Here is a 21,334-nt window from a genome sequence, read left to right on the forward strand (position 1 = left end):
CTCCTTATCTTTGTCCTGCTTATAGCATATACGGACTCTGACCACAATCCCTCTTCCTCCTAACTGGCTCAAAAAGGCTCTCTGGAATTAGCAGCTGGGCAGGTTCCTAGTCTCCAACCCCTTAGTGCCCCAAACGCAGACAAATCTCACCACTGTGCTTCTGCTACCTGCTCCCTATAAGGATCTTTTCTAATTAGAAAGGATGAGGAAAGAGCACTTCATTCACAAAGGAACAAATGATAGGTCCTCACTAGTTCATCCTAGTCCTTGGTTATATCTCAATAAATGTTTACCAAACAGAATTAAGAAGTACTCTAAAGGACCATGCACAGGATAAGATTATCTTTTATTAGAGATCTTATATTACATATACCCAAAAAGATATAAAATCTTCCAAGAGAAAATATCAAAACCTGTTGATTTCAAGGTAAGCAAAATAATCAAAATGAAAGTAAACATTTGCTTCTAGACAAAGGAATGTGAAAACATTTCAGCGCAAGTACAACAAAGACATGGGAAGATAATTACAATGTTTTACAACATATTTTACAGTATTTTATTTTAATCAGTACTTGCAGAAAACAAGGATGCTAAGTTCTTGAACAATGCAGGAATAACTGCAAATTAAAATTTCAAAGAGGTTGGGGGGTGCAGGAGAAAAAGCAGTGAACTGCCTGGTCAACTGAACATCTGTGACAATAAATGTGATAAATACCCAACCAAATATGCCACTGAGATCACAACCGAAGGATATGCTTTTAGGGAGGACTGGAGACACTTACAAATTATTCAGTCAGCTCTTGACCATAACCCAAAGCAAAAGCATCCTCTCTTCATTTCCCTGATGAATAATTATTCTAAAAATAACCTTAAAAAGCAGAAACTTGCTGGTTAAAGAGAATTTCTGCTTCACCTATGAATAGCTGGTGACAACACACACTGACTAAAATCTGGGCTAACAGGGGACATGATCCATCTCAAACACCCAGAAGTGGCAACACTGTTATTGCATCAGATTTTTTATTTCATTTGATCAGAATTTCTAGAGTGATTAAGCACACCCACTTAACCACAGAACACAGTAAACTCCCAAAGGAAGATATACATTTAAGATGCAACAAAAATACCGATCTTATTCCTGGTATTTGCTTCTGGCAATCCTAACATCTGTAGATGTCTACAAAAAGAAGTGGGTTTTTTTTTTTGTTGTTGTTGTTCTTTCTTCTGGTTGTTTATTCCCCCCCAAAATGAGGAAAAGAAACATGTTTATTGCATGAAATTACCCTCCTGTAATTTCTTTACCAACACTGGTATTGTTTCCTTAATTATTAAAGGCAAAGGAGTTTATAGATTTAACATAACAGTATAATATTAGGAGCTGCATCTTAAGTGACATTCCAGATGATAATCAGACTACATGATGAAACAGAAATGGGATTAACTTCTATCTAAGGATGTCAAAACAACAAGAGGTAAATGGAAATTTAAAGTCAGTTATTACTAAATCTAGTAACATGACTTTTCAAACTGTACATAATCAAAGAGTCCTATGTTGAAAGTGAATATTATGAATGCTGTTCATGTTAAAGTTATTTTAATATTAAGGAAACAATGATCCCAGATAAATTTTATTAGAAGTACTGTAATGGCACGTGGGCTTAGCACAACACGCTTGAGGTTAAGGATACACAGAAGTTTGGAATTGACTGAACAAACACTTAAGATACATTATGATAGGCTACATGTAAGTAGATTTCAGAACAGGGTCTATTTTAAAGCATTCTCTCTTCAATATGGTTAACTCCTGTGAAGTGGAAACAGTATCTGGATTTTGCACGTTACAAAATCCTTGTTTCAAGTTGCAGTTTCCTTGGCAGCAGCATATTTTAATTAACAATATTTTTCTTCCTTATTTTGTTTTCTGACATCTCAGTACATTCAAATAGTCAAAATGTTTAGAGTAACATCACCACAAATTTAATGAAACAGATCAGAATGTGGCCAGCATTGTCAGGCAAAAATCACACAATTTATTTATCATAGAAAGTACCTACCCCTGCCCCAGCCTCCCCATTTTTCCCCTCTCCCTAACAGTAATATGGACACCAAAAGAGTTAACAAGACTTATAAAAAAATAAGGCACATTTATTTTGATATGGTAATTGTAAAATAGAAAACCCCTTCTCAGAACACCTGTATTCAAATGAGCTGTGTAAAAAGACATCTTGCGGTACCTAAAATAGTTTTACGGTACCTATGGAATTGCTTCTTCTATGTTAGTGACAATGGAATAAATTGCACCTATCCCACACTGTCAAGTAATGAAAATATGCCTCTTTATTTTCTATTGTTGAATGATTCAAAATCAGGTATATCTGTAAATACAAAGGAAGAGTCAAGAGGCTCATTAGAAAACGATGTGAAAATCAACTACGTTTATCATAAGGGTGGAGGGATTGCACTTTTCCACATATTTTAACACACAACATTTTTTGTAACTTGTACACATGATTGCAACCATTTTGGCCATTAGCTGTTACCCACCAACCTGTTATTCAATTTTGGTCAAATAGGTACTTTTGTAAAACTAATGAAGGATCAGCCACACAAATACTTACAATGATCTCTTCACAACCCCCAACACAAACATAATTAGTTAGCATTTAACCTGAGATACAATCTGTTGAGAGGTTGTCTTTAAACATTTCTTCATTTGTTGCCATCAATTCACACGGAAAGTGGTAGTTCATGGGAGGAACTTAAAAAAAAGGAAAAGAAAAAGAATCCAGGTTGATAGCATGGCTTTTTTTTTTTTTACTTAACTGTTTTAAAAAAAAAATCACATAATTCATGTTGTCACAGTAGTCAGAAGCTAAAATAATGTGCTTCTTTATTGCACATCAAACCAAGAGTTATCAAAGCCATTGCTTCCCAATCAAAATCTGAAAGTCAGGTTCACCTCAACCGGATTCGGAATGTGCTGATTTCCATCGGACTCAAGTTGATCTCACTTATATTTTGGGTGTCTGGAGGTGAATGCATCAATGATAACGATGAAGGTGTGAAACTTTCAATAGTAAACTTGTTAAAAATTTTCTGTACCAACATCTAAAAAGCAAATGACATAAAAGTATCTGTTTAGATAAATGCTGAAGCAAGATTAGTAACACATCTATAAATTCAGTGAAAGAAAAACAAAAACAAAAAACTGGTATAAGAAAGAATAAAACAGTATGTTGAAGTTCCTTTGTAAACAGTAATAAGGACAGAGCAGTAAAATATGTATAGACCAAAAGAATATTCCTAGAGGGAAACAGGAAACTGGTATAGGCCATGTTTACCTTATTTGGAATTCTTTCTATAATGCTTGTAAATTTCATCCTGCACAGGGGTTACTTTTTCAACAAATAAAGGATATCTACAGACCAACAAGCTTTAAAAATCTTTAGACTCTTTTAGTCAATACCCTTAACAATGGTGGTTCACAGCTGTCTTTTCCTGTTCCAACTGAATTAAAATATAGGACACAAGCCATTATTACTCTAAAGGCTCAAGATATTTTTGAGTCTAACTCTAGGCAGACTGTCATTTGGAGAACACATCAGTTACCGCTGCCACATTATCCTAATATGTCACTTTAGATCATATAACCCTCTTAAAACTCAATGTCTTAATGCTTTAGTGCTCACAAACAAGCGTACTTGGGTCATTAACAATAAGATAGAGAACAAATATAATGAAAAAAAAATAACAGGGAAGCTAATCTATCTAAGATGATTGGGGCCTCTACTGACATTCTCTTCTTCTCAGAACTTAACATACATGCTAATTTGTACAGCTGGAACAGAATCAATGAAGTCTGGACTTCGGTGCATCTGTAGCGTTTGAGAGGAAAGCTGGGGCGGCCAAGTTATCTGGAGGGGCAGATCTGTCTGTGTGCTGGAACCAGCCTGGCTGCCCATGCTAGGTTGTAGCTTGCTTTAGTGGCAGAGGCAGGAGATTGGAGATTTCTTTTCTTCTAAGAAAAGGCTTGGTGAAACTGCCAGCAAGGCCAACTTGAACAGAAATCAAAAATAGGCAGCCAGCCGTAGTGTTCAGAATGGGGATGTGTTTGGCTTGCACAGTACTGACTCATATGCAAATCTGGATTAATCAGAAGACCTAGCATACATTTATTTCCCAAAAGGAATCAACCCATTGGAACTTTGTACCGCGCCTCTGGATCATGATCGATTATTTTATTGACCACCATCTCAATGATTATGCTATTACTTCCTTATTACTATGCTAGTTATATACAGTCAAGCTGGCCTTTGTCTCTGTAGGACTTGGGTTTACTACGGCTGGCCAGGTGATATATGAGTGTGTGTGACCTATGAAAGGAGGAAATGGGGAGGGGAGAGGTAACGAAAAGCCAAAGAAATGAATGAGAATTACACTTAAAAATGTGCAGTCTACCCATGCATTTTATTTATTCATTTTTAAACTTTTATGTACTTTTGTTTGTGGAACGAGGTGGGGGGTTGAACTTGGGACTTTGCCTTTGTGAGGCAGGCAGCAGCACCACGGAGCTAAATCCCTGGCCCCTACTCGTGTATTTTAATATAGACAAGCAGAAGAGAAAGAAGGGGAAGCAAACGCTTTCTTAAGACTGGGAGATTTAAGCTGATGTACAGGCTAAAGGAAAAGTCCATGGAGAGGCAAAGAAAGAGCATTGCTGGACTTTTTTAGAAAGTGAGGATTTTAAAGCACACTAACTTGACCGGAAAAATAACCTCTTGACTTACCTTTCCCTGAGTAGTAGAACAAAGCAACCCCGTGTCTCCACTAGGGAACTGGCAGTCAAATCCTTTCCTGTGGAGGATCAAGGCTGCCTCGTCAGAATACCCAGTGCCCACCTGCAAACGAGCAGAACACGGCGCACCACAGCTCTATTAGAGCAAGTATTTCTAGCACTGTACACACAACTGTCACATTCACTTACCCATTAGACAAATGCATTTCTTTCCAGGTTCAATGTTCATCTCACTCTGCTTTCACCCCCACTGAGCCAGGTGAGATTAAGTGCCAAGGTTACTGGTTAAGCCACTTCATAGTACTGAAGGACATAAGTTTCCTTTTGTTCACATATTACATATTTTTTTTACCAAGGCTTCCTCAAGTATTTTTTTTAAATACATACATATCTGTTGAATAAAACATACTCGACTATAGTTCTTATGTGGTCCCTGAATGATATACCATCTTTTAAAATTGAATCGTGCTTCTTTATAAGTTTTTACAAATTGCATTAACATCTTTAATCTTTAATGTATTGGTTCATTATTTTTATACAAGAGACATTTAAATCCAATTAGCTATGCTTATCACTTGTAAGGCAAGCCCACATTTATTAGTTTGATGTATTATTTAAGTTCACATTATAGAATTCCTGTGCAGAGATAAAGAAAAATACTAAACTTAAATAGGCAGTTACAATAATGTTTATATTTCCTTGCTGTAAAATTCACCATATTCATTTAAATAATAGCATTATGAATGATTCAAGTTTTCACATATTTTGAATTACAATTATCTTAATAAATTTTATGTTACCTAAAGTGGAAAGATGTTTATGATAATAAGAAAATCAAATTAAATATCCTTGGAAAATTTAAGAAATGTAGTATTCAAAGGGGAGTCATGGAATGCTCAGCATTCTGTGGTAAAAATGGTCTTTCTCCCTTCTCTGGCCAAAGAGAGAAGATGGCCAAGCTCTTGGTCATCGTCACTAGAGGAAAAGGATTTTTTAATGTGCTACAGAGACATCTTTCTCTAAATAGCTGCCAGCATCTCCACCACTGCCTTGATTTTCATGTGCCTGAATAGCTTAAAGCTCTCATCTTAAACTCTCAGCTTAAACAGCATTACTACACTATAAAGTTTCACAATGGTACTCTTCAGTGGTACTGCTAAGGTTATGTTTGAAGGGAGAGGACAAAAAGTCATTCTGGGGAATTCAGAGTTACCACAGGACCACCCACAGCAAGTTTAAATCATATGATAAAGATGTTTATGAAATTTTCAACAAATGTCATCCTCGCCAAAGAACATAAAAATAGCATGGAAGAAAACCTGCCGTTTATTATATACATAAGACCCCCCAAAAGAATAAACAGAATTTGATCACGTGGCAATTTTGAAGCCTGAGAATAGTAACTTTTTCTAAGTAGCAAAAGTTTCACTGTCTGTAAAATGGAACTAATGACTACTTCTTGCCCAAATTCACTGTGTGGATTAATCCACTGAAAATATGAATCCAGTGGCCTTGCAAAGCCTTTTAGGACAGAAGGCCTAGTGCAGAAGCTGTAGAGATGAGTGGTTCAGAGCTTGGGCTGGAGGTCAGATAGAATGAGCTACTTTGCAATTTATCAACTACTACTTTCAGCAAACCAGGTTTTTCATTTCCACGAAATAAAACGAAATAGCATAAAAAGGGCTTGGTCCAATATCTGGCACAAAGGATGCCTTAGCAAGTTAGCTATTAATATTTCTATCAAATAAATAGTGGTAATTATTTTCTAAAAGTCAAAATAAACAAACTAAACAGCATCCTTAACTTCTTATCCATAAATTACCTTTACTGATGTTACAGCATTATAGCTAAAGAATCAGGGAATCCTTAAATTATACGTCATCAACACCATAACAAAATCCTTATGAGGGTACACAGATCAGTCTCTTAATTATACACTAGAAGCACCTGTCACTGTTAACAAAGCATTTGACCATTTTAACTCACTGGACCACCCTGAAAAGCCACGTGATATCAGGCACTGCTAAAATGTTGGCAACACATTTGCTCTCAGAGTAATGAATTTCTACGGCCTTTAGCAAAATTAACTTTGGATTCTACTTTTGGATTCTGCGACAGATTTACACCAACAATATGAAAGCAGTCATAAAGTCATAAAAACTAAATTTTACTGATAGAAAAAGTTAAGACTTTCTCTAAAAACTAAAAGTATATCATTTCTGTAAGGATTAAATGAAATAGCAAACCATCCTGTCCAAGTTTAAAAAATCTAATATTCATGAAAGTATCAGTTTTTCAAGCAAAAATACCTGAGGCAAAGCAACAGTTTTTTCAGATTCAAAATCTGTCTAGACATTTTAATTCCAAGAAAACTGTTTCTCAAAGTAGGGAAACTGTGAATTCACTTGAATATGCATGCAGGAAAACAGATACCTCCCAGCAGTCACCCTACACACTCTAAGAAAGTAAACAGACATTCAAATGAGTAATCTCTGGACCCCTCCAAAAGAAGGGAAATGTATGGGTAAATTTTTACAACCTTTCAAGCTGTGCCACACATGACAGTACTAGGTCACTGCCTTTGTAAAACAAGCTAGTTCCTGATGTAATTACTGACGTAGGGTTTAGAAGTTCAGAAGTCAAGTGAAGTCCACTCCAAAACCTAATCTTCAAGATAAAAACCAGCACCTACCTGACAGACGAAGCTGGGCCAGCAAGACTCCTCTGGCAGGAGGCGCAGTGTGGGGAGGATGATTTGGTTGTAAAGTGAACCATCACTTGAAGTGAGGCTTTCAAAAAGCTCACTTACAGCAAGGTTTAGGTTCCATCAAGGAAACAAGGAACCATTTATGTGACTTAGAGGAAATAATTAAGTCTCTCGGTAAATTCAATGAAGTAGGTTAAACCCCTGATGAGTCCCTCTGAATATCAAGGGCCAACCCCAAAGACAATAATAGCAGTTGCAAATATGTGTTCAGCCCTGCCATGGGGACAGATCCTGTGCAGAATGCTCCCCATTAATTCATTTTACCTCACAATAACCTTTAAGACAGGTGGTTTGCAAGTTGGTATGAATGTGTTTAAATGTACAGGAAAATCCCCATCACAAAACAAAACTCAAATAGCAATGACCACTAATGACCATGTTATCCCTCATGATCTTTTCCCTAGATGGTCAGCATTTCCCTCCTTGGGTGTCCCACTATTACTGAATAAAGAAGAGACTGACAGGACAGTCCTCAACATTTTCAGCACCACCCTTCCCAACTTGTTCCCCAGAAAGCCAGAAAAAGCCTCTGAGGCAGGATTTGGAGTCAACTGATGGTGCTTGCCCAATCCCCCTCTTTACCATCTTTAGCTTAGTTGGTTTCCTCTTCTATAAAATGTGATGGGAGTATTGTGTACCTCGTTTATGGTGAGGAGGCTTTTATTTTTTTATTAGCACACATTGTGACACATAGGGGATACATCCATCACCGGGCCTTGGTACTTGCACATATTAGACCTTAATGTCTTTTAGTTTCTCTCCCCCTCTCCCAAGATCCTCTTATCATCTGCACAAACTCTACCCCGCTGTTTCCTATAACCTCTATTTTACTTTGCTCTTTAAATTATTTATATTTTGGGTTTTCTCATATAAGAGAAACCATGTGACATTTAAGCTTATGTCTGATTTATTTAAAATTATGCTTTCCGGGTGCATCCATTTTCCTACAAATAACTCAAGTTTATCTGTCTTAATGGGAGAGTAGTACTCCATCGTGTGTAAACGCCACATTTTCTTTATCTGTTCATATGTTGGTGGTCAGGTAGGTGAGTTCCAAGATTCAGATATGAGCTGTGCTATATAAACATGGGCACGTAGGTATCAGTGTAATAAGATATCTTTACATTTTTCGGGAAGATACTAAGAAGGGAAAACAGCTGGGTGGAATGGAATTTCTATTTTTAGTTTTTTGAAGAATCTCCATACTAATTTTCACAGTGGTTGCACAATCTTAGCAACAATGAACAAGGGTTCTTTTTTCCACACAGGCTCACCAACATTTGTTGATTTTTGGGTTCTTGATGATAGCCATTCTTTTTGGAGTAAGACAGAAACTTGGTGTTACTGTGATTTGCATTTCTCTAAAGGTAAAGATGCTGAAAATTTTATCACGTACTTATTGGCCATTTGTACCTTCTTCTTAGAAGTATGTACTGATCTTAATTGTACACCTTTTCACCGGGTCCTTTATTTAGGGGGCCTAATTTATTTGAATTCTTTATATATTCTACTTCTTAGTCTTCCATCTGAGGAGTCGTTGGCAAATACTTTTTTGCATTCTACAGTCATCTCTTTACTCTGTGGGTTATTTCCTTCGCTGAGCAGAGCCTTTGTAATTTGATTCTTAGCATTGTTTCTCGGGCAATCAGGGTACTGTTCAGAAAGTGCTTTCCCCTACCTGTCTTCAAGAGTTTTACCCATTTTATCTTCCAACTTGGATGTGATATAGGATCTATTTAATGATTTGTTACATTCTATTGGCCAGTATCTTGTTGAAGATTTGTGCATCTGTGTTCATTAAGGAGACTGGTCTATAGTTTTCTTTTTTTAAGTCCTTCTGGAATCAAAGTTAATGCTTACTTCTGGGAATGAGTTTGGCAGTACTACTTTCCTGTAAATTTCTTTGATGAGTATGAGGCTTATTGGCCTTAGATCTCCCCTGAAGTTCTGGCAGAATTCTGTAGTGAATCCTTCAGGTCCAGAGCTTTTCTTTGTTGGCAGTGTTTTTATTACTGTATCTATTTCATTGACTGGTATTGATCTATTCACAGTTTTTATATCTTCTAGGTACAATTTTGGTAATTCCTATGTGTCTAGGAATTTCTTCCTTTTTTCTAGGTTCTCCAATTGATTGGAATATATGTTAATGAAGTAGTTTCTTACAGAACTCAGGATTTTTATCCCAATCACGATTTCATTTTTATGCCACCACTTTTTTTTTTTAAAGATAGGATCTCATTATTACTTCAAGCTGGTCTCAAACACACAGTAATTCTCCTCCTCAGTACTGGAGTTACAGAAATGTGCCACCATGCCTGGCCCACTTTTGTCTTTCCTAATTGCACTGATAGGGGCTTTTTCTTTCTTTCATTTGACAAGTCTGGCTAGGGTTTAAAATCTTTTTTATTCTTTCAATGAACCAACTCTTTGATCAATTGATCCTTTCTACATTTTTTAGTCTTTATTTTCGTTATTCTCCACTCAGATCTTTTTAATTTCGTATCTTTTATTAATTATGGAGTTAGATTGCTCTTCTTTTTTATGGCCTTGAGTCGCATCATTAGGCTGTTTTTCAGACTCCACTCAGTCCTTTTACTGTGTACATTCACATTCACAGCTATTACCTCCCCTCTTAAGACTGCCTTCGCTGTGTTCCTTCAGTTCTGTCATGCTATGTTGCTACTGTCACTTGATTCCAGAACCGTTTTTATTTCTTCATTGATTAATTAATTATTCAATAATGTATTGCTTAATCTGTTTGCATACTTTGTTTTTTTGTTTTTGTTTGTTTTGCTACTGAGTTCGATCTTCATTCCCCTTTAATCCAACAGTATGCAGGGGATTACTTCAAATCTTTTATATTTATGTAAGCATGCTTTATAGCCTAAGATTCTATTTTAGAAAAAGTTCCGTGTTATTGCTGAGAAAAATATATATTCTGTTGTTGGATGAAACACTCTGTAGATACCTCTTAAATCCATTTGTTTGTTCAATGGTGTGGTTTAACTCTGATAATTCCTTGTTAACTTCTTGTCTATTTGACCTATTTAATTATGAGAATGAGGTGTTGGAAGTTCCCAATTATTATTGTACTGGTTTCTCTCAATGTCCTTTTATGTCTGGAACGAACATAAATGAAGTCAGGATGTACCTAACTTCATTGCTACTTGGTGCACAGGATTTACAATTGTTCTCTATTCCTGTTGAACTGTTCCCTTTACCAGTATGTAGTGGTTATCTTGGTCTTTTCTGATTAGTTTTGGCTTGCAGCCTAACTAGCCTCCCAATTAAATAAATACTTTGCTTTAGTCTCTCTGGTGCTTGTGGCCTCCCTGTTTGTGTATAGCATTCCTCTGAGTATTTTCAGCAATGCTGGACTTATGATCATATTTTTTCTTTTAGGATTTCTTTGTCATGCAAAGTCTATACATATCTGTCAATTTTCAAGGCTAAGTCTGCAGGATATAGAAGTCGGGTTGACTTTTGTGGGGCAACTTGAAAAAATTCACTCTATGCTCTTCTGGCCATTAAGGATTGTGGCGAGAAATCTCCTGTAATTCTGATATGCGTGCCTATATAAGTAACTATGTAAGTAACTATATGAGCAACTATATAAGTAACCTATATAAGTCTCCTTTTTCAGATGTGTAATTTTGATTATGATGTGTTGTGAAGAGGATCTTTTCTGATCATGGCTATTTGAAGTTGTCTATGCCTCTTGTAGTTGGGTACTCAATTTTTTTCCCTAGTTTTGGAAAGTTTTCTGCTACAATTTCTGAGAATAAATATTTTTATTTCTTTTGAATTTTCTTCTGACTGTGATATGCTGCTGGATTTTACTCCACTATTTTCCTCCCATTGTCAGAACTTTAAGGTTCACGTAGAGCATCTAGCTTGCTGCCTGGTACACAGTCAATTTCAGCTATGTTGTTTAAAAAAATATGAGGAATTATTAACAAAGTATATTAGGAATATAAATCAAAGTGACACCAAGATGTATACTGGCAATAAATGACTGTTTCTAATCTCTTTTTTAAAACGCTCAATAGTTTTACTTCATTGTTAGTAACAATCATGACTGCTCATAACTAAATGATCAGACAGAAATTATTACATGCCAAACATTCATGGGACTTTAAACAGCCAGATCTGTTGTAAGCACCTGTCAAACATCACTATAATCCTGAGATGTTAGCAATGATGGAATCAGGATTCATAAAAGTTAAGTGACTTGCTCCAAGTTACAGGATAGTAAGTAGCAGAGTCATATTTAAAAGTAGGTGTTCTGACTCTAAGGTCTCTGCTTTTCATAGCTTCTTTCTCTGGCCTTTGCTCTAGCTCTAACAGTGCTTAAAGAAAGCTAGCCAAGAGGGAAAAGATATGGATTCTTTTTGATGTAATATAATAAATACTTGAATGATAGCTTTTATGATTAACATGTTCCACCAGCTTGAACCAATGGTGCTGCATGCATGACTATCCCATCAAGCAAGCTGTGCTACTGGCGGTAGAAGTGGAACAACCATGTATGGGAAAGTCATGCCTGTACCACTGATGGTTCAAGCCACCCAACAGCGAGACATATAAATTACAGCCCCATCATGACATGTTAAAGGTTGGAAAAGGTCCCGGCAGAACTGAAACCATGGCTTATCAAAATACATATCAATTCAAAGAGCAAGGTTTCTACACATCTACCACTTACCCACCCATCCACTTGTCTCATTTCAAATAGAATGAAAGGACATTTTAAAAATTATGTGTGCACATGATGGCTTCTAAGGAAAGGAACAGTGACTATTCCTCTATAAGTAAATGAAAGTTCATATGTGTATTCCTCTCATTTAAAAAAAAACCTTGGTTTGTTAATATCATTAGAATCATAAATCAGTAAACTTTTAGAAACTGTAATAAATATTATGCATAAACCCACATTTTTCTAGGGAAGAAAGGATCCTTAACTCTGACCATATTCTCCAAGACTATCGTGACCCGTTCCTTATGAATTTCAAAAGTGTATACTTACTAAGGCACAGCCAAACGTGGTAGGAAAACTTTTCCAACTCCCCAGATTCTTGGAAAATGCCTAATGCCATTCATTTCAGTATGTTCTGACAGGTGGAAAGGTAAAAAAATAACATACTTCTTTATGTAAGTTCCGCAATAAGAAATAACCAGCAGAAATTAATTTTTCGGGGCACTGATTAAAAATGTCCATTAAGTGTTATATTGTTTTGATCAACAAGATAAGATGACAGAAAGGGAAGGTGAATGGTTATCCTTAGATATGGTACAACAAAGAAAAAATTTCCCATAATTTTCACCTTTCCTGAAGCTAAAGAGATCAAGAAAGCACCAATCAATTCTCATAAGAAAGGCAAAACAAAGTAAAAACCTTAAACTGCTTTCTCTAAGAAGAGACATAAGAAAGTGAGAGTGGAAAGCTTAATTGAAAAACTGAGCTGAAGCCAACAAGCTGGTTAACTATTTGCAAGAAAAAACTAACTGCAAATCAAAATCTCATAAAGAGTTGAAAGTGTTTTACATATACAGCAGTACCTCAGTTCACAAATGAACGTTTTTGTTTGCAAACAATTTGGTTCCCAAATAGAAGTGTTTGGCAAAATTTGGCACTCTGTGTCAGGTAGCAAACATGACCGCAGTCATCTTTCCCACGCAAACACAAATGTGGTCATCTTTTCCATAATTGTAGAACGGGTTAAGTTCGTGGACTGAGGCACCATGCTGATGACATGGCTCTGTGGTGCTCCCGTTCTCCAGTTTTCGAACCCTTATAGAAGGTTCTCTGCCATATATGAAGTCTTTGAAAGCACAGGTAGGGAAAGAGAGTAATCATGAGCTAGGAATTCAGCCCAGTGGTGCTGCGCCTGCCTTGCAAATGCAAAGTCCTGAGTTTGATCCTCAGTACAGAGAAAAAACCCCAAAAAACAGGTTGATCAAAAGAGAGGATGACAAGCACAGGGGAGGAGAAGGCAGCAGCTAAACTGTAAGACAGTGATGGGAATGGGCTCAGCCATGCATATGCCATGGGCAGGGCTTCGGAAAGGTCATTTCCCCTCTTTATCTGATTACAAATATACAACATTTATTCACTTCCCAAAACAGATATAAAATACAAAAGTAGGATATGCCTATACAAATATAAAAACACAAACTCACCTAATACTGTATACGACAATTCCTGAAAAATTAAGACTTCTAGAAACAGATTTAATAATCTGCAAAGTCAAATACAGTACCACTCTCTGAGACCACAAATAGCACACAGATTTAGAAAAACTGCTGGGAGTTTTTATTTTAATCATTTATTTGATAACCTTTATTTTGCAATTTAGGAAATGGAGATAATTGGCAATTTGTTCAATCATAAGGCAAGTTTTTAAAAAATTACTAGTCACGGAGCTTTCCTCCATAGATAATCAGGATCTCAGAGATTGGGAAATTTGTAGATTATTTTTTAAAAACTCTAGTACGATCTGGCCATAGTGAACCCGAGCACTGATAGCTGAACCTGCAGAAACACTTCAGCGAGTTCTTTTACCTCCGGCCTGTACCTGGCCTCTCGCTGTGTTCCTCGGACCCCTAACACCTTTATCCACAGAGTCAGGAAGATCAAATGGGGTTTATAACTAAGGAATCTTCAGAGAGAGGCCACTAGGGGCTGGTTAGACAAGAGTGTCCTCTATCCTTCTGCAGATGGTTAGGCAGGAAAAGATGTGTTTTTATCATGCTAGGGTGGTCGGTCCTCAGATAAGTCAGTCACGAAAATACTGCAGTGGTTAGAAAATGCTAGCTTAGATTCAGGTCACTATAGACCGCTACTCTTGTATGGAACCCAATCTCTATGTCAATATTACTTCAAGGGGAAAAAATGACTGCAATCTCTGAGTGAGAAGGATATCCTCACAAAAGCAATATAATTACAATTTCTTCACAAAGTCAGCAGTCACGGAGTCCACAGGAGTGAAGGTGGCTCCCTGGTCACCCCTATAAAGGAGAGGAGCAGTGGAAGCCAGGTGGAGGCAGTGAGAAACTTTTTTTCAAGTTCTTTATATGTTCTAGATATAAGTCCTCTATCAGAGGAACACCTGACAAATGTTTTTCATATTTTATTGGTTGTTTCATCACTCTGTTGACTGTTTCATTTGCTTCGCAAATGTGCACTTTGTAAAATTTGGAATGATCCAATTTCTTGATGGCTGATGTTCTTTCTTGTGGAACTAGAATTCTGTTCAAGAAGTTCTTGCCCAGGCCTATTTCTTCAAGTGTTTCACCTGTTTTATGTTCCAGCAGATTCAGTGTTTTTGTCTTTATATCTGGGTCTCTGATCCATTTTTATTTGATTTTATTATAGAAATCTAGATTCATTCTTCTGCAGAGGGACAGGATGCACAAGGCTGTTAAACAGTTTGGTAGGAAATAAGATTTTGATCTGGAAAGTACTAGATTTCTAGTATATGAAGGGAGCCAACAGCAAGAATATAAAGAAGTTACCATTAAAAAGAAGTGGTATGGGAAACAAGTGCCAGCCTCGGATAACAGAGGGTTACATCCCACCCTATGCTCTTCTAACCAACCTGAGCTGCTCCGAGAATACAAGCACATTCCAAACAACTATGACCAAGAGCCATCTACAAGTGAGGCTAAGGGACAGTGGCTGCAGTGGTCCCCAGAAATCTTTGGGATCCTCGGGTTGCTAATGTCCTCTACCATTTATGCCAGGAGGTGGTAACCTGAGGCCCAGTCTTTGGTACTCTGCACTCTATGCTTTCCTTCCCTTTTGGCTTTAGAATCAATGTCATGTCGCCTTTGGAAGGCAATCTGTCCCTGGGCTGTTTCTTCCATGAGCCATCCTAGTCTCCATAGGCCAAAAAGTAGACTCAAAAGACCAGGAAAATAAATTCCTAGAAAGTACACCATCACTATTCACTTATGAATTATGATTTATGGAGCCCCTGCTATGTACAGGCTCTGTTTCAGGCAGAGGGTTACCACGCATTCTATTTCCACACACCTGTGTGAGCCTCCTATTTCATGAATTCCTTGAGATTTGTACCTCAATATCTCCTCCCCAACAGGTCCCTTCCTAACCAAGCCAATCAAACCTGCATCACCTTCTCCGAGTCCTCTTCCCTCTTTTCTTTCCCCTCAAAAACGCTACCTCACACGTTTTCCTTATTTTTTTGTCTTTACTCTTCTCCTTCCACTGGTATCTAAACTAAAGAAGGCAAGGGATTTTGCCTATTTTATTCACAGCTGCATCCTTGGTGACTAGGGCAGTAGCTGGCAAATGGTAGGCATCAGACAAATCCTACTAGTTCACTCACATGAAGAAACGTGTGTCTGCACACAGGCAGTCACTCGAGCATTCACTTGTCATCAGCATCACAAACTGTGTATTATTTTACTGCATTGCCAAGCAAAAGTTCCTTATCTTGGACATAAAATTTGGAAATACTCAATTGTAGGCATTTATTCTTAGTTTAGTTTCGCTTTAGCTCTTTGTTCCTAACCATTTCTCTCTTCATATGTTGACCACTCTCTCGTCCTACTGACTCCACTTACTTTGAGAAACATCCCACAGAATTCATAACCACTTACCACATCCAGCTAACTGTATGTGTATTTGCAACATCAAAGCAGCTCTACAACACAGAGAAGGATATCAAATGTCTGATCCTTATTCTTTCTAAATACAATCTTTATCTTAAAAATGGGTGCAAGGTAAACTAAATCAGACTAACAATTTATATTTCACACCTAATAAAACTTTCCCATGCTCCTTCTCCAATATTTCTTCTCAGTAAAGGTTTGAGTTGCAATAATTTTCAAGAGAAAGATATGAAAGTACAAAAAAAATAATTATGCCCTATGGTCTCCAACTCCCGAAAAACGACAACAAACATCAAGAAATGAGTGGAAAAGTCACTACAGCTGATCAACCTGGTTCTCCTACCTAATTTTGTGATCCAAGACCAGCATTAGCTTCTTAGCCATAAAAAGAAGCTAACATCCCTGCTCTGCTCACCACACAAAACTTTTCTGAAGGTCAAATAAATTATTTTTGGGACATGGTCTAAACTATAAAGCAATTGCCAAATGAAAGCCACAGTAATTTTGACTAAGGGGAAACCTTCACAATTATTCCTCAAAGCACAGGAAATTTTACAGTAGTTTTTGCTCACTTTCCTTATGCTTCAAGCCAGTGCACCACAGGAAGTAATTCTGTACAAAAGTATTTCGGGATATACCTTTGACTGAATTGTCCGTAGGTTAACCAGATGAATGTCACAAGGCAAGGACGACAGTAACAGGGGGAATTCATTCAGCAGATGAAGGTTAGGTGAGGAAAACTCTGTTTTTACTGTCATTGGAAAGACTGGATGATTCAGGAAAGAGGAAGTCATGTGGCTGAGGAGGGAAGGATAACCAACCGAGTTCATTTCTTCTTTCTATCAAGAAAAACAAAAAGATTTAAAAGCTGGATTTGCAGTTGCCATCACATTAATTGAAGTACTTCATAAAGTACACAAGTAAAAATATATTTGAACTTTGCCTTTATTATGTTCATATGTTTAAAATATCTGCTCCACCGATTTAATAATAAAAATACTGAAAACATTTTCCACATTTTTGGATAAGGTATAACTTTTGGTGAAAATTCCCAACCTACCACAAAACTCTCCCATTACAAGGATTGTGATGACCCTACTATGTACTACGCTACTGCTGTTATCTCTCACCTTTTGCAGGTACCACTGATTATAGTCTCATGGTTTCATTTATACACTCAGGAAGATCATAAAAGCATATATGGATTCAAAGCTATGCTCCATAAATGTTTCAAAACTATAGAAGGTATATGTTACCACCCAGTGATAGGGCTTAAAAGTACCTCTCAAAATAAATCCAATTTTAAAATATAGATAAACAGGTGTCCTATCTAGATCATCTAATTGTTTCTTTAACATTGGTAAATCATTGCCAACTGTTTCATTCTACTCTAAGAAAAAGAACTATTACATATGTATTTGCATATTACATATGTAATTGCATATTACAATTTAAAAATTCTTTAGTATTTGCTGCAATCTGTGCTTATAATGCAACATTTCTGTATATTCAAACATCAAATAAATCTATCAAGATACACATGTGTTACAGGAAAATTAAGTAAACCAATGCCTAGATAAACCTTAACCAAAAATGTCTAATTCAAATACAGACATAGATTTTAAAAAATGTAGAAATGTCCTTTGATCACCAGGTACACACGAAGCAAATTTAATTTTTTAATAAAATGACTACTTCAACTGATATTTTCTGATTCTGTACCCTGTTTGTAATACAGTACTCAAAAGGTTTGGCTACTTATCTCTGCAAAAAGACAGGAGTTATATAAAGATATAGAGCTTAAAGTTCAGAACGTCAGATTAGCAATAGACAGAAGGGTGCTAGCAAAAAGCAAGTGGCATCATGCCAGCAGCTAATAGTACAATTCAGGCCATGGGGAGAGAAAAAGACTAAAAGGTAGCAGAGGGATATCGCAGTATTAAGATAATGACAAAAAATTAGGGCTGAAAGAATTATATGAAAATGTATCCATTCCACATTCTGTTTTTAGAAAAAGATTAAATAAAGCATATAAAATAATATTCTCTAACAATAGAGCCATTTAATGCAGCTTGTAGAATAACATGAACAGAAAGAGAACATTTTCAACAGGACACTTAAATGTACTCCCGGTTCAAAGGACTTCATAATCTAGGTCAGGATTGCTGACAAAATCATTTTTTGAGTAATAAAAGATGAAAGATTCTAACAGAAAGGAAAATCCCAACGCCGGCCTTATCAGATTCAAAAGGCATTAAGTCCATTCTAGGTCAAGATACACTCAGAAAAAGCTCTCTAGCTTTGCTCTAAATTCTTGGAGGAGTTCCTGGAAACTTCAGTGAGTTGAAGAGATACTTCTTGAATGAGCTTTTATATCTTAGAAGCAATAATATGCAAGCCAGGTCAGCTTCACTTACTCTTGATACTTGCCCCTCAAATGACACACCAGAAAGACTGGGGGGTATGACCCCTTTATAAGATAAAGATTCCTGGGTCCTAACCCAAACCTACAAAATCAAAATGCCTAGAACTGAGGCTCTGGGAATGTAAAGTTGAAAAGCTTGTGCAGATGAAGCACATCAAGTCAGCCACACAGGGCTCTATGCATCTGCTGGGAAACTGCCTGCCCAGACAAACCCCCAACTTTCTAGGCAATAGCTCTTTTGGAATAAAAAATGTAACCTTAGCCCTTAGCTATTTTTGGATTCAATAAACAAGGTTCCGACTCAGAGATGTTTTGATGAAAAGCCTTGTAAAAGGAAACAATGTCATGAAGGCCAGTACTTTGAGAATTAAGAACTGTGTGGTTTACTGCCCTTAGCAAGATAAGAGAAGTTGATAGAGCAGTTTTGGTTCTGTGCCATCAGCACAATGAACAAACACCACTCACTGTTGGAGGCCAGGCACGCTAGTGAGGCAAAGTACCATCTTCGCTCCACAATTCACTTACTTTCCTCTATTTACAACAAGGGGCTCAACAGGATATATAACTGAACTATTAATATTTAATTAGTCTTCTAAAACAATACCTTCTAAGTCTTAGGATAAACTAAAAATACAGAAAATACTCTGTTATAATTTTATGTGATTTTTTAAACCTAGGAATGGATTTCCAACCATGTAATAACTGATACTGCTACTATAAACACTATGTTGTTTCTTGTTTGGCCTCAGACAATGTTAGTCTAGCTTTCTCTCTGAGCTTGCTTGACATTAAAGAGTTGCAGCACATCCTGATCCAAACCACACAAAGCTGAGATGTTCTTCACTGAACTGCAGCCCTTACACCAGGAGTCAGAACATCCCAGGCTCTGTAGTGCCCTTTATTAGATTCATTTGAGGTCTCTGATCTTTCAACATCAAGAGCTTCCACCTCCTCTATTCAAAATTTGCTAAATTACGTAAGACGGTAAGAGATCATTTTTAGTCATCTTTGTTTACCCCATTTGACCTGACATATGGTGAGATCTTAAGAAATGTTTGTTAAAATAAATCTACAAAGTTAAGTAAATGCAATATAAATAAATGAATACTGTGGAGGGAAAGAAGTAAAAGGGTAAGGAGGGAGGAAGAGGATAAAGGAACATATATGGAACCACAACATGTAGGAAAAAATATCACTTAGGTCAAAAATGAACAGGAGTCTGTGACCACGCCTTGTCTACAGGTGTGTTTTGGTAGGTATGGATGGTTCTAAAAAGGTTTTCTTTTTTAAAAATCTACTTCTTAAAAAAATTTGGATTAAAAAAACTTCCAAAAGAGATTTTTGGTATTTGAAAAACTGGCATTTTGAGTTGCACTGGGCCAGCATTCCCACATAGAAAACATGAGCTAGAGCTGAGATGCGGCTCTTCGTAGGATGCGTTTCTTCAACATCACTACAGACTCTTTGCCACCTACTATAAACCTGGCTGATGTCTCCATGCCTAAGCCTTATGTGCATTTGTGTTTTTTATCTGATTTCTCTCAATTTTGTCTCCTTATATGTAAGGAACTGATATTCAGATGTAAAATGACACATTGTAACAAATGAATACTTCTAGAGCTTCTAAATCCTCACTGTCTCCTTTATTACACCAATAACCATCAGCCAAAAAGGGGAAGGGAGTAGGAGTCGCAGAATCAAATCTGGAAGGGATCATTGCCAGAGATGATTCTGAGGTCCTATTTCTGTTGACCCTTGTTGATCATTAGTATGGATAACTATTAACCTTATGCAGCCACAGTTCTCCAAGGGGCACCTGTACATCCCAGTGAGCATCGTTTGAAGTCTTTGTTCCCACTGCCTTTCTGCAGAACACTCTGAGGAGAACACCCACTCCCTTTAGCCATCCTGGGGTTATTTCCCAGAGGCTGTGGCCGGCTCAAGGCTTCCTAATAAAACCTTTACCTTTATTGGGAGGCTCTCCATTTCACTTTCCATCATCAATATGTTAGACATTAGAATCTGAGATGAAATTAAAAACATTTCCTAGACAATTTAGGTTACAGGAAACACAATATTTCCTAATCAACTGTTTTTAACCAATTTCATCAGAAACTAAAATGTATTTTCTCTTCTCTAGCCCATTTTATTTAAAAGAAGCGACTGATTTAAGCTCCAGAATCTTTAAGTAAAAGATCAATTTAAACAACATTAGATTATAAAAAAAATTGGATCAAATTTAAATCAATTACTATCCAAGGAATTTTGAATGGAAATCAACACATTATTTAAGTCTAAGTGAAAGCTTTATAGATCTGACATGAAAATTTTTATTGCCACTGTTAACAGAAGTTTTATAGATGAGTGTCAATATAAAGAGGAAAACATACAAGCCAGAAACACTCTGAGTAGAAGCAAAAAGATAGTAGCTGCCAACATTCAGACAATCATTTTCCTGTGCAGTTTTAGCTCTTAAAACTAAGCTGCTTTGTCAGTAATTCTTTGAACTATAAGTCTCAAGAAACGCTATATACCTTGATATCTGAAATGGATATTAATTATTTTCTTTAAAAGATTCTAAATGCTACAAGACTTGATTTATTTTTTTTTTAATTAGTTTTTTGAGACAAGGTCTCACTATGTAGTTGAGACTGACCTGGAACTCACTATGTAGCCCAGACTGGTCTCGAACTCACAGCCATCCCTACCTCAG

General features: G+C 36.8%; 1 protein-coding gene across 1 annotated transcript in view; it reads right to left on the bottom strand.

Annotated features, from left to right (window-relative positions):
• Positions 1-1,043: 1,043 nt before the first annotated feature.
• The window catches only part of Man2a1 (mannosidase alpha class 2A member 1), a 175,779-nt gene continuing 155,488 nt past the window's right edge, over positions 1,044-21,334 (bottom strand). The window contains exons 20-22 of the mRNA XM_010632228.2: positions 16,835-17,035; positions 4,788-4,898; positions 1,044-3,108 (exon numbers count right to left, since the gene is read on the bottom strand). Coding sequence (XP_010630530.1) covers positions 2,956-3,108; positions 4,788-4,898; positions 16,835-17,035 — 465 coding nt within the window. The 3' untranslated portion in view covers positions 1,044-2,955. The remainder of the gene's footprint in view (positions 3,109-4,787; positions 4,899-16,834; positions 17,036-21,334) is intronic.

This window comes from Fukomys damarensis, unplaced genomic scaffold (assembly GCF_012274545.1).
Source record: "Fukomys damarensis isolate Sample0158 unplaced genomic scaffold, DMR_v1.0_HiC HiC_scaffold_3, whole genome shotgun sequence".
NCBI classification, from domain to species: domain Eukaryota; kingdom Metazoa; phylum Chordata; class Mammalia; order Rodentia; family Bathyergidae; genus Fukomys; species Fukomys damarensis.